Here is a 16419-nt window from a genome sequence, read left to right on the forward strand (position 1 = left end):
ATTACATTTCTTATCAAGCTAAAGATGTCTTGTTAAATGTTCCCTATAATTGAATCGCTTATTTATGAAAAGGCATAAGTCAATTCACTAAAAGTTGTGGGAATATGCAAAAAACTATATCATATCTGTTATAAGTTTCATACATCAAAATTAATATTTTTTTACTACTCTGTACCTAAATGTCACTACATTGACAAGTGCATGCTTTGCAAGTGTTTCATTACCTGCGAGAAAAAAATTGTTAAATATCACAGACTTAGGCCCTTTTATAACTTAACCTTGCAAGTCAACAAAACTTATGTAATAAAATATTCCAATCGAAATACAATGATGTAATTCAACCTAGATATAGTTCAGTAAACGTGTACACCATATTATTGAACACTTTACGCCATTTTCACTGACCTTATAATGCATAACATCACAGGCATACCCTCTTTAAACAACACCACAAAAGTTATGTACTAAAGCATCATTTCACTTTAAACAACAGTGATGTAAGACTACACATTGTTTTGAAAACATGTACAAAAGGTGTTAATATAACTTCACACTTTGTATGTTATTATGTAACAATGCCTGTTACAATGGCATGGTAGCTCAGTCTGTTTGCTTGGTAGGCCACTGGATAATCTCATCGTAGAAGTCTCTGTGTTCACCTGGAACATAACGGAGAACCTTCTTTAAGTCAATAATCTTCTTTGCATTAATTGGCACATTTTTCGCAGGATACGCCTTTTGAACAGGAATAGTAGGATTCAAACTTTTGTCGGATGATTGACGAAGCACAAAAGTATGTGACACAAGGCCGCCAATGAATTCGGAAGCAACTACAGTACCTTTATGGCGACTGTTGTACTGGAACTCTACAAACCTTGATACAGAAAAGTCTTGCTTCTGGCTTCGCGGAACTGCTTTACTCTGGCTTTCCAATGATAAGCATGTCTTTTTGTAATGGCTGGGCCACCAATTCTTGAAGTCCAACACGTCATCAGATGTTACCATGTTGACTGTGAATTTTCCAGGAAATCCTGCAGATGTAATAAGTTGGCAGACCTCCATGGGTACATAGTATCTATCAGTCTTTTTAAGAACACGTTTCACCAGTGCAAAATCACGATCGCAAGCAAGATATGAATGACCACGTATCGGAAACCGATGGATAATAATGTCAAATCTGTTGGTGTCAGTAAGTGATAACAAGAATCTTACCATGCAATTGTTCTTATTCTGCCCTCCGCAAGCATCACTGTAAAGGTGCAGTTCTTTAACACATGGAGGCACATTGTCACTTATGTATTTGTGGAGAAAAGAGCATGTTTCATTTGGCCCTTTATTTGCCTGCCCTTCGTGATATAAAAATAAACTCGCCTCATCTGTTTTCAGGTTATGTATGGCAAAGGGAAACACCGAAAGCTGGCGATAGTAAAAAAGCTCTTGTACTGGAATGCAGGGCAGTGAAATGTTCTGCATATAATCAAACGTTAACCCTAACACACTATCATTGTTTTTGCAAATGTGTTTCGTGTCTTTCATGCTTGTGTAAAACTTGTTACTCCTTCTTTCATGAATGGCCAGCTCGGCCATGGCAACTCGCTTAGCACATTCATTAAGATTAGGATTTTTTATCTTGACCTTCAGTTGTTCACATTCTCCACAGGTGTCTATCTGTGGTCTCCCAAAGTGGAGATTGAAATTTTCCCTGAAAATCTTGTAATAGAAAGAATACTTAACTTTACAATCAGGAAATTTCTCTTTGAACAGTGTATGCATCTTCTTTATATCCAACTGCGCATCAAGATATTTATATTCTTTGGATGCATGGTGGCTTATCTTGACAGGAAATGAAGATATGTGGTCTTTGATGGCCTGAACATCACCAACAGGCACCGACTTCCTATTGTTTTGTTGGCCTCGCATGTCTTTTGGAGTTTGTCCACATAGTAACAATGTTTGCAGTCTCCTTACCCTCTTGGCAGATACTCCATATAACTGAATGAATGCTTTCTTGCACACTTTCACTCTTCGTTCTTGAATAACTACATGGAAAGTGAAGGAGGATGACCTTTTTCCAGACTTGTCACCATTCCTTGGTCGGCGATGTTTAATTGGCACAGCGTCAAGCAAACCTTGAAGATAGATGTCTTGCTCATTCTTGCATGTAGCATCAAGTAATTTCCCTCTCTGTGCAATGTCAATCTTGTCATAGCATTTTCTTGCACATCTAAAACAATAAAAATAATTTTTTTATGAGTCGTGCGAGCTATTTTAAATATTTCCAAATTATCAATAATAGGTAGTTAACTAATACATTTCTACAAACTGAATTATGTTTACGTGAGTGAAATCTGAAAGATGAATGAATATAAATCTTAAAAGAAAATAATATGAAGAATTAGGTTACCTGCACGACTCGGTAGTACTTTTAGTTTTCACAACATTCCCTCTGTAGTTTGCATACTCCTTTCCTTGCAGACGAGCTCGTTTAATTCTTTGACATTTGTATTCTTCCACATTTCGCACACCTTTTTTACGTTTCATAGAATGGTTACAATCATTTTCCACACAAGTCTTATTAGACTCCATTTCACTCATTTTCTACTAGTAAACAAACCAAAAATAACTGAAAGTACACAACAAAACAAATGATAGCAGAATATACCAGCATGCAACACTGCATGATACTGCCAAAGAGGTCGGAAGAGTATACTGCTATTTGTTTTCTCTTTGTAACTAGCTGCAATTATATGGTTATGAAAGGACATAAGTCCACTGATTAATAGCTGTAATCATTTGGTTATGAAAGGACATAAGTCCACTGACTAATTCCTTTTCATAACTAAACTAAATTTTCTGGCGGTCGGTAAACCCACTTCCATGCATCAGACTAGTGCCTTTTAGTAACTAAACGATGCGTATACACCCACAGATTGGCATCCTGTATGTAACTCATTTCTTCAAAAAAGTTGACTTATGCCCTTTCATAAATAAGCGATTCAATTGTAAACAGTTCACAGCAAAAATACATTTATTTTTCCTGTTTTGTGATATTCACCCCTATATTGGTGGGAGGCCCACTCTTGGTGGGTGGCCCAGGGCCCGGGCCCCTCGGCCCCCCTCTTAATCCGGCCCTGATTGTATCACACAAAATATTCCCTCGTTCACAGTTAAATGAATATTAGTATGTTTCGATATGAACATAATTGTTTATCATTTAGAATTAGCACAGGTGGATTCAGTAGTCGAGGACTATAAGTTTATTTAGTGATAGTAAAGCTTCAAATTAGAAATGTGAAATCTGTTTACAATATTCAAATAAGATATAAGTTACTATCAAAAGGAATTGTTTCAAATCATGTAACTTCAAACTCAATATAATATTATCAGCTCAAATCATGTTATCAATGAGTGCCTTTAAACAGTGCTTACGGCTATTTTTGCTCAATGGTGTCAGCAAATTGGACCTCTGGGCTCTGGATATGAACTACACTTAAGGGACAAGATAAATTCTCAAAAGTAAATTGCAAATTTAAGTTATTAATCAAACAGCAACTTCTAATTCCATCTGATCAGACACAAAATCAACATTATAGTTAGAACAAATTAAAATTTAGTTCATGCCAAAAATTATTCACAATAAAATTAAATTGAAGATGAACTTCTGGAAAATTACTGTGATCTCAGATTATATGAAAATAAAATTATTTACTTGATCATCGATAGTTCAAGAGACTCTCGAAAATTGTTCAAATGCTATTCAAGACGACGATAACCAACCTCCGTCAGTACATGCGAAAGTATGACGACACAGATGACCTCTGGCTCTGCAACACAGCTGTGCGTGGTCCGGGAACTATGGCTGCCCACTGCCGCTGCATCCTTCCTCGCAGTGGGAAAGGTCTTGTTCGGTACGCACCAATGGTCGAGTTCGAAGTTCTGTGTGAAACACGGCGCTCTCAACTGCTTCTATATCGCCACTGCCGGTCAATCGTTGGCCTTCCTTCCTTCCTTCCGGCTGGAGCGGTTTTGATACGAACTTGCAGAAATTCTTCTCCTCAGCTCGATTCTCTTCAGTCAAAAATGTTGATCGCTGGCATTACAGCACGTTGAACAGCGTCAGTAATCAGTCTTGTAGGCTGTAAACTTAGTGGACTGGTTTCATTCGTTTCCGTCGTGAAAATTTGATAGTTCGTTTCAAAGCAAGCAATAGATCGTGAATAAACCCTATCGTGGTTGCAGTTTATCGCCTACGATGATTCAAATTTGATGTCACAATAATCTAATTTATTAATACTATTTCTGCCACATTGCTTTATTAATAAAATCTTGCAAAATTGATATCTCGTGTATAATCAGAAGTAATAACGATGTCTCTACAAAACCGTGGTAGAACGAATACTCCTTCGTTCTAAAGAATGTACTTTTCCTTTGCTATTTAAACGACTTTCAGATGTCAAAACACAAAACATAAACTGAATGTCCTAGCTATCGCTATTCGCTGGATATGCTAACCAATCATTAACTTTCTTACAAGTTCATCTTCTTATAATAATTAAATTTATTATTTAACACATGAATTTAAATGGGTTATTTATAAAATATAAACATTTTATAAAAAAACCAAAGATAAAAAAAGAGGAATTTCATATCAGTGTCTAAACACAATCATAGAGGATTTACTTAATTTAAATTAACAGAATATTGTTAAGTAGAAATAAAGTATAAGAATTTAGTTTTCAGTATCTTATGCTTCTCTACCTTCATAATTTAATACAGAAAACAAATTAAAAATGCACTCATCACACGATTTTTCACTGGTATTGACATAAAAAAGCAAATTTTAAGATAAATTATTATGCATAAGTTTGATTACGGATTTAGTAGTATATAATAGGGGCTACTGGCGCAGGCGCTCGCAGGAGGTGCCAGAGGTGCCGACCGCCATATTGGATTGTGACGTCACGGCGGCCATCTTTGATTGTTGTGACCTTGAACTTAGACCTTGATCTTGAATTTGACCCTCAAAACTTGTCAAAGTTGGGCAAAATTTGCCCAAAATTCCTCAAAAATCGCCAAAATGTCCATTTTTTTTGGTAAAATATTCCGCCAAAAAATCTCAAAAATTTTGATAAATTAAAAATTTCTCTTTCCGAGGGAAAAATTCCCGTTTGAGGGAAAATTTCCCGCTTTTAGTCCTTAAAAATCCCAGTGGCTAGAAATGTCCATATAGAGGCTTAAGCATCCATGTCTACAGCCTCTGATAAGCCGCCGAGGTCATGACCTTGAAAATTAGGATGCCATGGCAGTTATCTTGGATTATGTCGTCACCGTTGCAGTTTCCGTTACGGCCGCCATATTTAAAATCTTTATTTATTATCCGATTTTAATAATAAAAATTTTAAAAATTATAAAAAAAATTAAATAATAAAATTTGAATAAAAACTACTTAATAAGCATACTTTTTCGACACGGAGCTCGAAGTCCTCGGTTCGAACCAGGCGAGGGCAAAAAAAAATGGCGACCGATCCTTCCCTCACATTGGATGCAGGCAGACTGACCCCCACCACTTATGTCAAAGTATATATAACGTCACCTAGTATGACGTCATGTCCGCCATTTTGTCTTCGTTTGCTGGAAGCGATCATCATTGTATCGTCGGCTAGAGTGCGCTGACGCCATGTTATTTTAATTCTTACCCACTAGAGTGCAGTAATCATTTATTACTGAGGTGCCCCCGCCATCATAAAATTTAAGGCGCCATCATGGAATTCTGTAATTATTTAGCTAGAAATTCGGGAAAAAATCCAAAATTCATCAAAAAAACACTCATTAATTTACATATTGAATCACCGGATTCCTGCCCTCGATTCGATACTTTAACAGTGATAAGTGTAACTAAATATTAAATAAATTTAATATTCTGTTTTTCCATTACCTTTCGCGGAGTTTATAAACCATCCTCTCTTCAAAAATAAAACACAAGTCAATGTACGACAATGTTCGACGAATTAAATACGTTGCCGATAAGCCTAACATGAAAGTCTAGTTTTTCGATAATCTGAATAACCTCTAAACCGTTCATGCACAAAGCCATACATATACACCAAGCGTCTTCTGACCGAGAGACCGGGTCATAATCAATGTCAGACGTATGGACCAGTTATTTCCGAACCTCACGACCTTCCTCATCGTCAGCTAATTATATTCAACTGAACCAACGGATAATGTTTTCTACGCTTACAAGAGGACCAAGAATCCAATCAAAAAGGCAGCACCATTAACAAAAAGGAAGCACATTTTGGAAGCAACATCAACAAAACGGCAGCACATTTGGAAGCACCATCAAAAAACAGGGAAGCACATTTGGAAGCACCATCAACGAAAAGGCAGCACATTTGGAAGCACCGTAAACGAAAAGGCAGCACATTTGGAAGCACCGTAAACGAAAAGGCAGCACATTTGGAAGCACTGTAAACGAAAAGGCAGCACATTTGGAAGCACCGACAACGAAAAGGCAGCACATTTGGAAGCACCGTAAACGAAAAGGAAGCACATTTAGAAGCACCGTAAACGAAAAGACAGCACATTTGGAAGCACCATCTACGAAAAGGCAGCACATTTGGAAGCACCGTAAACGAAAAGGCAGCACATTTGGAAGCACCTACAACGAAAAGGCAGCTCATTTGGAAGCACCGACAACGAAAAGGCAGCACATTTGGAAGCACCGACAACTAAAAGGCAGCACATTTGGAAGCACCATCAAAAAAAAAGGGAAGCACATTTGGAAGCACCATCAACGAAAAGGCAGCACATTTGGAAGCACCGTAAACGAAAAGGCAGCACATTTGGAAGCACCTACAAGAAAAAGGCAAAAAGGAAGCATAAGTTACGAGAACTAAATCTTAGGGAACGTCCATTAATCACGTGAGGCTCGAAAAGTGGGGGGGGGGGGGGGGGGGTCGGGAAAAATCACGAAATTTCACAAGGGGGGAGGGGGTGTAAAGAGATATCACGTGTATTTATTTTTTCGCGCAATTTCTACTAAACCGAAAAGCGATGCGTGACCTGGACTCGCCATAGCCAGGCAACAATATCCCCGCCCACCGCAACATGAACCACCCGGCTCGGCTTGCCAGTCGCCAGTAAGACTGTGATTTTGGCGCCAAATACATGCGTGATTATTAAGTTATATGTTTTTTCACATATAAGCCTTTCCTTTATTATTTTTATGCCAGTGAGAATAAACCTGCAACCTTATTGTGTGTCTGGACATTTTTATCACTGTGCTTAATTTTCCAGAATTAAATTAGATTATACCTATATTTAAAGATAATATTCTGAAATTTTTAAAAATATTTTGTATAAAAAAAATACACGTTATATTGGGGGGGGGGGGGGGTAAACTAAACCTCACCACAAATCACTAGGGGGGAGGGGGGGTTATAATTTTGCTAAAAAAACATCAAGTGATTAATGGACGACCCCTTAGTTAGAAATCAGAATACAAGAAATGAAAGCATTAAATTTTTATAATTTAAATTATTTATTTAATTTCTTTACATTATACAAATGCCAGTAAAACAAGCCATTATTGTATGTAGCCAGCTTTCCTCAGTTCTTTGAGTATGAAGGATATTTCTTTGATGCACGAATAGTTTCCTGCACAAAGCGAACCATGTAGAAGTCTTAGCCGGTCAACCAATATGTTCGGATCTTTCCATGATGTGTAATCATTCTCTTCTACCACCCTCTTCCTTGCACGTTTATAATAAATATTATGATCCCCGGTGTCTTCCGTTTTACCACCATCCTCAGGGTAACTTCCATTATTTTTGAGACAGTGATCATCACAAGCTTGATCAGATTTATTTAATATATCACGTCGTTTCCATCGTTTCGGTGTCAGGACACCGCCACATTCTTCGATCTTGTCAGCTTTAGGTGCTTCATCACAGTCTATGTCTTTGTCAACAGCCTCAGAGTCACTGTAACAATCACCGTAGAAGGCATCATCTTCACCCAGATTACCGTAAGAATCCGATGTTGATGATGTCGAAGTGTCTTCATCGTCTTCATGCTTCCTTTTTAGGAGTCCATCATTTTTACAAAGTAAGAAAGATCTACTTGAATTCGGCTGGAATATATTCTCACTTTTCACGTTAAAGATTCTTCCATTGTCTTCATTCTTCCATAAATCATCAACCTCCTTCAATTTAAGTTCTTTGTCGAGATCGGAAGAGCCAGGAAAATTATTGACGTAATGCAGATCACTCATCCTTAGTCTAGTAGATTCATCGTTGTCCTCTAGCGTGTACGCAGGCTTGGCGTTACAAGTTCTGTCATGTCTTTTTAAGCTCTCTCTCCGCGTAAACGACTTGCTACATCGAACACAACTTATCATATTGGGCAGTGGATTTTTAACACAGTCATTCTTCTCGTGTTGACGTTTATTCTTTCTCAAGATAAACTCTTTGCTGCAAAACTTACACCTATGTTCTTTCGATACAGCGTCAGATCCCAAATCGGAATTCATATTAGTTACTGAGACTAATGCAAGATACCAATTGAGTGTTTTAAATTAGATCCATTACTTAAATAGAATTTTTTTTCATATTTCATCAGCGAGAATTAATAGATCTCATGCAAAGGTACTTGATGCATGTAGTTCTGCTTTTCAACAACAGATGTCGCCACATGTTGCTTGCAGGTAAATAATATTTAGTTATTTTATGCGGAATGCGGGATGCTCACTACACTGAAAGAAAATTTTGTATATTTTACAAGGAAAATCCTTGGAAACCCTGTTGCCAAGGATATTACTTGTAAAACTACAAGGCAGAGCTTTGTACCATGTGCGATTTTGCAAGGCTCTGCCTTGTAGTTTTGCAAGAAATATCCTTGGCAAGAGGGTTTCTAAGAATTTCCCTTGTAAAAGTACAAAAATTATTTTAGAGTGTAACGATCGCAAAAGAAGGATGGCTTCGCTAGACTCCAAGGAGAAGGAAGTTCATCCCTCCCTTTAGTGCTTCTTAGATTTCTCAGAGATTATTATTTGTCTGAGTAATGATATTTTTTTAATTTCTACATGATAAAAATATTACAAGTGTTGATTTAGTAGCAGAAATTCACTAATTAAATGAAACCTTAAATAAATTAACATGACTCTTTAAGTAAAAAAATCCTTCATGCAGAGATCAATTGCTCATCTGTAACCAGAAGCACTTGCAGAAAACCATCAAAAATATTGTCAAGTATAATCAGGAGCACACGGAGAAAACCATCAAAATATTGACAAGAATATTCAGGAGCACACGGAGAAAACCACCATAATATTGACAAGAATAATTGGAAGCACACGGAGAAAACCACCACATGTTTTCTTTGTTATCATAAAATTACAGAAAAAAAATTAATAAAAAATAAAAAATAAAAAAAATCACAAATAATTCAAAAATTGATTCTGATTGCTTGTGAACTTCTCATTGTTGAGCAAAGATAGAGTTCTAATTCAAACCAGAATCAATTTTTGAATTTTTTTGTGATTTTTTTATTTTTAATTTTTTATTAATTTTTTTCTGTAATTTTATGATAACAAAGAAAACTTGTGGCGGTTTTCTCCGTGTGCTTCCAATTATTCTTGTCAGTATTATGGTGGTTTTCTCCGTGTGCTCCTGAATATTCTTGTCAATCTTTTAATGGTTTTCTCCGTGTGCTCCTGATTATACTTGACAATATTTTTGATGGTTTTCTGCAAGTGCTTCTGGTTACAGATGAGCAATTGATCTCTGCATGAAGGATTTTTTTACTTAATGAGTCATGTTAATTTATTTAAGGTTACATTTAATTAGTGAATTTCTGCTACTAAATCAACACTTGTAATATTTTTATCATGTAGAAATTAAAAAAATATCATTACTCAGTCAAATAATAATCTCTGAGAAATCTAAGAAGCACTAAAGGGAGGGATGAACTTCCTTCTCCTTGGAGTCTAGCGAAGCCATCCTTCTTTTGCGATCGTTACACTCTAAAATAATTTTTGTACTTTTACAAGGGAAATTCTTAGAAACCCTCTTGCCAAGGATATTTCTTGCAAAACTACAAGGCAGAGCCTTGCAAAATCGCACATGGTACAAAGCTCTGCCTTGTAGTTTTACAAGTAATATCCTTGGCAACAGGGTTTCCAAGGATTTTCCTTGTAAAATATACAAAATTTTCTTTCAGTGTAGTGAGCATCCCGCATTCCGCATAAAATAACTAAATATTATTTACCTGCAAGCAACATGTGGCGACATCTGTTGTTGAAAAGCAGAACTACATGCATCAAGTACCTTTGCATGAGATCTATTAATTCTCGCTGATGAAATATGAAAAAAAATTCTATTTAAGTAATGGATCTAATTTAAAACACTCAATTGGTATCTTGCATTAGTCTCAGTAACTAATATGAATTCCGATTTGGGATCTGACGCTGTATCGAAAGAATATAGGTGTAAGTTTTGCAGCAAAGAGTTTATCTTGAAAAAGAATAAAAGACAATACGAGAAGAATGACTGTGTTAATAATCATCTACGCAATATGATAAGTTGTGTTCGATGTAGCAAGTCGTTTACGCGGAGAGAGAGCTTAAAAAGACATGACAGAACTTGTAACGCCAAGCCTGCGTACACGCTAGAGGACAACGATGAATCTACTAGACTAAGGATGAGTGATCTGCATTACGTCAATAATTTTCCTGGCTCTTCCGATCTCGACAAAGAACTTAAATTGAAGGAGGTTGATGATTTATGGAAGAATGAAGACAATGGAAGAATCCTTAACGTGAAATGTGAGAATATATTCCAGCCGAATTCAAGTAGATCTTTCTTACTTTGTAAAAATGATGGACTCCTAAAAAGGAAGCATGAAGACGATGAAGACACTTCGACATCATCAACATCGAATTCTTACGGTAATCTGGGTGAGGACGATGCCTTCTACGGTGATTGTTACAGTGACTCTGAGGCTGTTGACAAAGACATAGACTGTGATGAAGCACCTAAAGCTGACAAGATCGAAGAATGTGGCGGTGTCCTGAGACCGAAACGATGGAAACGACGTGATATATTAAATAAATCTGATCAAGCTTGTGATGATCACTGTCTCAAAAATAATGGAAGTTACCCTGAGGTTGGTGGTAAAACGAAAGACACCAGGGATCATAATATTTATTATAAACGTGCAAGGAAGAGGGTGGTAGAACAGAATGATTACACATCATGGAAAGATCCGAACATATTGGTTGACCGGCTAAGACTTCTACATGGTTCGCTTTGTGCAGGAAACTAATCGTGCATCAAAGAAATATCCTTCATACTCAAAGAACTGAGGAAAGCTGGCTACATACAATATTGGCTTGTTTTACTGGCATTTGTATAATTTAAGGAAATAAAATAAATAATTTAAATTATAAAAATTTAATGTTTTTATTTCTTGTATTCTGATTTCTAATTAAGATTTAGTTCTCGTAACTTGTGCTTCCTTTTTGCCTTTTCGTTGTAGGTGCTTCCAAATGTGCTGCCTTTTCGTTGTAGGTGCTTCCAAATGTGCTGCCTTTTCGTTTACGGTGCTTCCAAATGTGCTGCCTTTTCGTTTACGGTGCTTCCAAATGTGCTGCCTTTTCGTTGATGGTGCTTCCAAATGTGCTTCCCTTTTTTTTGATGGTGCTTCCAAATGTGCTGCCTTTTCGTTGTCGGTGCTTCCAAATGTGCTGCCTTTTCGTTTACAGTGCTTCCAAATGTGCTGCCTTTTCGTTTACGGTGCTTCCAAATGTGCTGCCTTTTCGTTTACGGTGCTTCCAAATGTGCTGCCTTTTCGTTGATGGTGCTTCCAAATGTGCTTTCCTGTTTTTTGATGGTGCTTCCAAATGTGCTGCCGTTTTGTTGATGTTACTTCCAAAATGTGCATCCTTTTTGTTAATGGTGCTTCCTTTTTGATTTGATTCTTGGTCCTCTTGTAAGCGTAGAAAACATGATCAGTTGGTTCAGTTGAATATAATTAGCTGACGATGAGGAAGGTCGTGAGGTTCGTAAATAACTGGTCCATACATCTGACATTGATTATGACCCGGTCTCTCGGTCCGAAGACGCTTGGTGTATATGTATGGCTTTGTGCATGAACGGTTTAGAGGTTATTCAGATTATCGAAAAACTAGACTTTCATGTTAGGCTTATCGGCAACGTATTTAATTCGTCGAACATTGTCGTACATTGACTTGTGTTTTATTTTTGAAGAGAGGATGATTTATATACTCCGCGAAAGGTAATGGAAAAACAGAATATTAAATTTATTTAATATTTAGTTACACTTATCACTGTTAAAGTATCGAATCGAGGGCAGGAATCTGGTGATACAATATGTAAATTAATGAGTGTTTTTTTGATGAATTTTGGATTTTTTCCCGAATTTCTAGCTAAATAATTACATGATTTCAAGATGGCGCCCGAATTTCAAGATGGCGGGGGCACCTCGGAAATAAATGTTTACTGCACGGTTTTGGGTTGGAATTAAACTATCCAGATGGAAATGTACTCTATAAGACGAGTACACGCACAAGATGGTGTACTCCAGCAGGTGGTAGCTCCAGGTAGCATGTACTGAACTTAAAATGTTGGATCCATGATTGTCGACAAGGTCAAAGTCAAATTTAAAGGTCAAGGTCAAATTTCAAGGTCAAGGTCAAAGTTCAAGGTAAAGGTCAAATTTCAATGTCAAATTACAAGGTCAAGGTCGAATTTCAAGGTCAAGGTAAAATTTAAAGGTCAAGGTCAAATTTCAAGTTCAATGTCAAATTTCAAGTTCAAGGTCAAAGTTCAAGGTCAAAGTTCATTGCCAGCAGTTGAGGACAAGGGTATGGTGACCAGAAAATTATACTGATATGGTATCAGTACACTCTAGCGGACGAAAACAAGATGGTGGTCTCCAGCGAATGAAGACAAGATGGCGGACATGATGTCATATCAGCTGACGATATATGTACTTTGGTAGATCAGTCTGTAGGTGGCTTCTGTGGAGGATCTGTTGTTTTTTATTTTTTTGCTCTTACTGGTTTTGAACCAAGGACTTTAGTTGATCTAATCAATCATTATGTTAATTGCTAATTTATTTCATGAATTTTGAACTCTTTCCCGCATCTCTAGCATTAAAATTACGGATTTTCAAGATGGCGGCCGTAACGAAAAGTGCAACGGTGTTTTTTAAGATTTTTACTATTTAATTAGATTGATTAATTTTTTTTAATGATTTTTAAAAATTTTCCCGATTTTCTAATATAAAAATTACAGGTTTTCAGGATGGCGGAAGTGACGTCATTCTAACTGGCGATATATATGCTTTTAACAATGTGGTGGGGGTCAGTCTGCCAGCACCCACCACGGGGGAAGGATCGGTCGCCATTTTTATTTTTTTGCACTCATCGGGTTCGAACTGAGGACTCCGAACTCCATGTCGTAAATGTATGTTTTTTATTAATTTTTATTAAAACTTTATCAATTGAATTTTTTTATAAATTTAAAATTTTTTTTCATTAAAATCGGATAATAAATAAAGATGTTAAAGATGGTGGCCGTAACAAAATTTGCAACGGTGACGACATAATCCAAGATGGCGATCATGGTATCCTTATTCCTAGAAATGGCTTACCGGAGGTTTTAGACATGGATGCTTAAGCCGTTTTTAGGAATTTGGGTTCTTTCTAGGGAAAAACGACTTTTGAGAATTTTCGAAATCCTAATTTTTGAATTGTGGAATTTTTTGAGATTTTTTGGCGGAATTTTTTTCCACAGAAATTGAAATTTTGATGAATTTTGGGCAAATTTTGCTCAATTTTGACTAGTTTTGAGGGTCAAAGGTCAATGTCCTACTTGTCCTGTTATGCTGTGTCCCATTACACTCATCCAAGATGGCCGCCGTGACGTCACAATCAGAGATGTCGCTCGGCTCCGGCTCCACGCCCCGGACCCGTGTTTCCGGACCGGCTATCCTATACTACTCAGGTGGAATTAAAAAATAAACAACCATTACTCAGTCAAATAATAATATACCATTAGACATCTGAGAAACTCTAACTGGAAGAACAAACTTCCTTCTCCTTGGAGTCTAGCGAAGCCATCCTTCTTTTGCGATCGTTAGTGAGCATCCCGCATCCCGCATAAAATAACTAAATATTATTTACCTGCAAGTAACATGTGGCGACATCTGTTGTTGAAAAGCAGAACTACTTGCAACAAGTAGCTTTACATGAGATAAATTAATTCTCGCTGATGAAATAATTAAAAAATTCTATTTAAGTAATAGATCTAATTTGAAACTCTTAGTTTGCATCTGGCATTAGTTTCAGTAATTAATATGAATCCTGATTCGGGATTTGTAGCTGTATCAAAACGTCATCACTGTAGATACTGTAGCAAGGTGTTTACCTTGAGAAAGAATGCTAAACGACATGAGAGAAGCGAGTGTAATTTGGGTCCTTGTCAAAAACCATTTCATTGCAGACAGTGTCAGAAATCCTTTGGTAGAAGATATTACTTGGATAGACATTGCAAGACCTGTAAAATTAAGATGAATAAAAATAACGAAGACTGGGCTACAACATCGCGGAAGAGGAACGAAGGCGAACAAGCTAATGATCTAGATCAAGATAATAATTTAAAATTTAAAACAAACGAAGAAAGTTGCAACCACATTAGAAATGAAAAGATATTTGCTCCAATATCTAGTCGTCTCCATGATAATGTGAACGATGGAGAACCACCTGAAGCTTACAAGGCCGAAGACTTTGATGAATCATCTGAATCTGGCATGATTGAAGATTGTGGTGACACATCTGAGGCTGATATGATCGATGACTGTGATAACACATATAAGGCTGACATGATTGAGTACTGTACTGAAGCACCTAAAGCAGGCAAGATCGAAGACTGTGATGGTGGTCTGAGACCAAAACGATGGAAACGACGTAATAAAATAAATTATCCTGATCAAGCTTGTGATGCTGACATGATTGAAGACTGTGCTGACACATCTAAGGCGGACATGATTGAGTACTGTGCTGAAGCACCAAAAGCATGCCAGAGCGGAGACTGTGATGGTGGCTTGAGACCAAAACGATGGAAACGTCGTAATAAAATAAATTATCCTGATCAAGCTTGTGATAATCACTGGAACGATGACGAAAGTGACCTTGTGGTTGGTGTTAAAACGAAAGACACCAGAGATAATAATATTTATTATAAACATGCAAGGATGATGAACGTAGCAGAAGAGATTGATTATACTTCATGGGAAGATCCTAACATATTGGTTGACAGGCTAAGACTACTACATGGTTCGCTTTGTGCAGGAAACTATTCGAACATTAAAGAAAAATCCTTCATACTCAAAGAACTGAGGGAAGCTGGCTACATACAATAATGGTTTAAATTAAATTTATGTGTATAAACTTGAAGATAAATTAATAAATATTTTTTTCAAGATGGTATCTACCACTTCTCGAAATCTGATTTCTAAATAAAACTTATAACTTAAAGGCCTAAAAAACGTTACCACTGCCAGTCTTAATGTATACTAATAAAGACATGTAAGTAATCAAGCCAAGTTCGATAAAAAAAGTAATTGAAATCATTTGGAGCCAAATGAAGAGGGATCTGTTGGAGCCTTTGGAGCCAATTGATCATTTAGAGCCTTTTGGAGCTGTTGGAGCATTTGGAGCCTTTTGGAGCCTTTTGGAGGTGTTGGAGCTGTTGGAGCTTTTGGAGCCTTTTGGATCATTTGGAGCTGTTGGAGCATCTGGAGCTGTTGCAGCCATTTGAAGCCTTTTGGAGCATTTGGAGCCTTTTGGAGCATTTGTAGCTGTTGGAGCTTTTGGAGCTGTTGGAGCCTTTTAGAGCCATTTGGAGCCTTTTGGAGGTGTTGGAGCATCTGGAGCTGTTGGAGCCATTTGAAGACTTTTGGAGCATTTGAAGCCTTTTGTAGCATTTGGAGGCTTTGGATGTGTTGGAGCATTTGGAGCATCTGGAACTGTTGGAGCCATTTGAAGGTTTTAGAGCCTTTTGGAGCATTTGGAGGCTTTTGAAGCATTTGGAGGCTTTTGAAGCATTTGGAGGCTTTTGGAGCATTTGGAGCTGTTGGAGCATCTGGAGCTGTTGGAGCCATTTGAAGCCTTTTGAAGGTTTTGGAGCCTTTTGGAGCATTTGGAGGCTTTTGGAGCATTTGGAGCTAAAGAATTTTTTTTTCCTTTAGGATATCAGGTAGAACATAATCAATCAGCTTACTGATGAAGTAACAACGTACGGACCTTTAAATTATAACTTGTGGCTTGGCTGTTTATATGGTAAATAGTTTCCGTTAGAGAACCTAGAGAAGAAGTCCTCTCAAGACATCGAC

The 16419-nt window shown here is 37.2% G+C and overlaps 1 protein-coding gene across 1 annotated transcript; it reads right to left on the reverse strand.

The window, feature by feature from the left end:
* Positions 1–317: 317 nt before the first annotated feature.
* Positions 318–2608, reverse strand: LOC134536651 (uncharacterized). The gene is made up of 2 exons (XM_063376458.1): positions 2405–2608; positions 318–2224 (listed from the first exon to the last, which is right to left on the reverse strand). The coding sequence occupies exons 1-2, from the start codon at positions 2593–2595 to the stop codon at positions 601–603; spliced, it is 1815 nt and encodes a 604-aa protein (XP_063232528.1). The 5' UTR covers positions 2596–2608; the 3' UTR covers positions 318–600.
* Positions 2609–16419: the final 13811 nt, after the last annotated feature.

Source organism: Bacillus rossius, chromosome 11, assembly GCF_032445375.1.
Source record: "Bacillus rossius redtenbacheri isolate Brsri chromosome 11, Brsri_v3, whole genome shotgun sequence".
In the NCBI taxonomy this organism is placed as follows: domain Eukaryota; kingdom Metazoa; phylum Arthropoda; class Insecta; order Phasmatodea; family Bacillidae; genus Bacillus; species Bacillus rossius.

Bases quoted from the DNA above. Each gene is read 5' to 3' on its own strand.
- LOC134536651 (XM_063376458.1), bottom strand. From the start codon at position 2,595: ATGAGTGAAATGGAGTCTAATAAGACTTGTGTGGAAAATGATTGTAAC. The intron at 2,225-2,404 runs GTAACCTAATTC...TTATTGTTTTAG, and splicing joins AGTACTACCGAGTCGTGCAG to ATGTGCAAGAAAATGCTATG.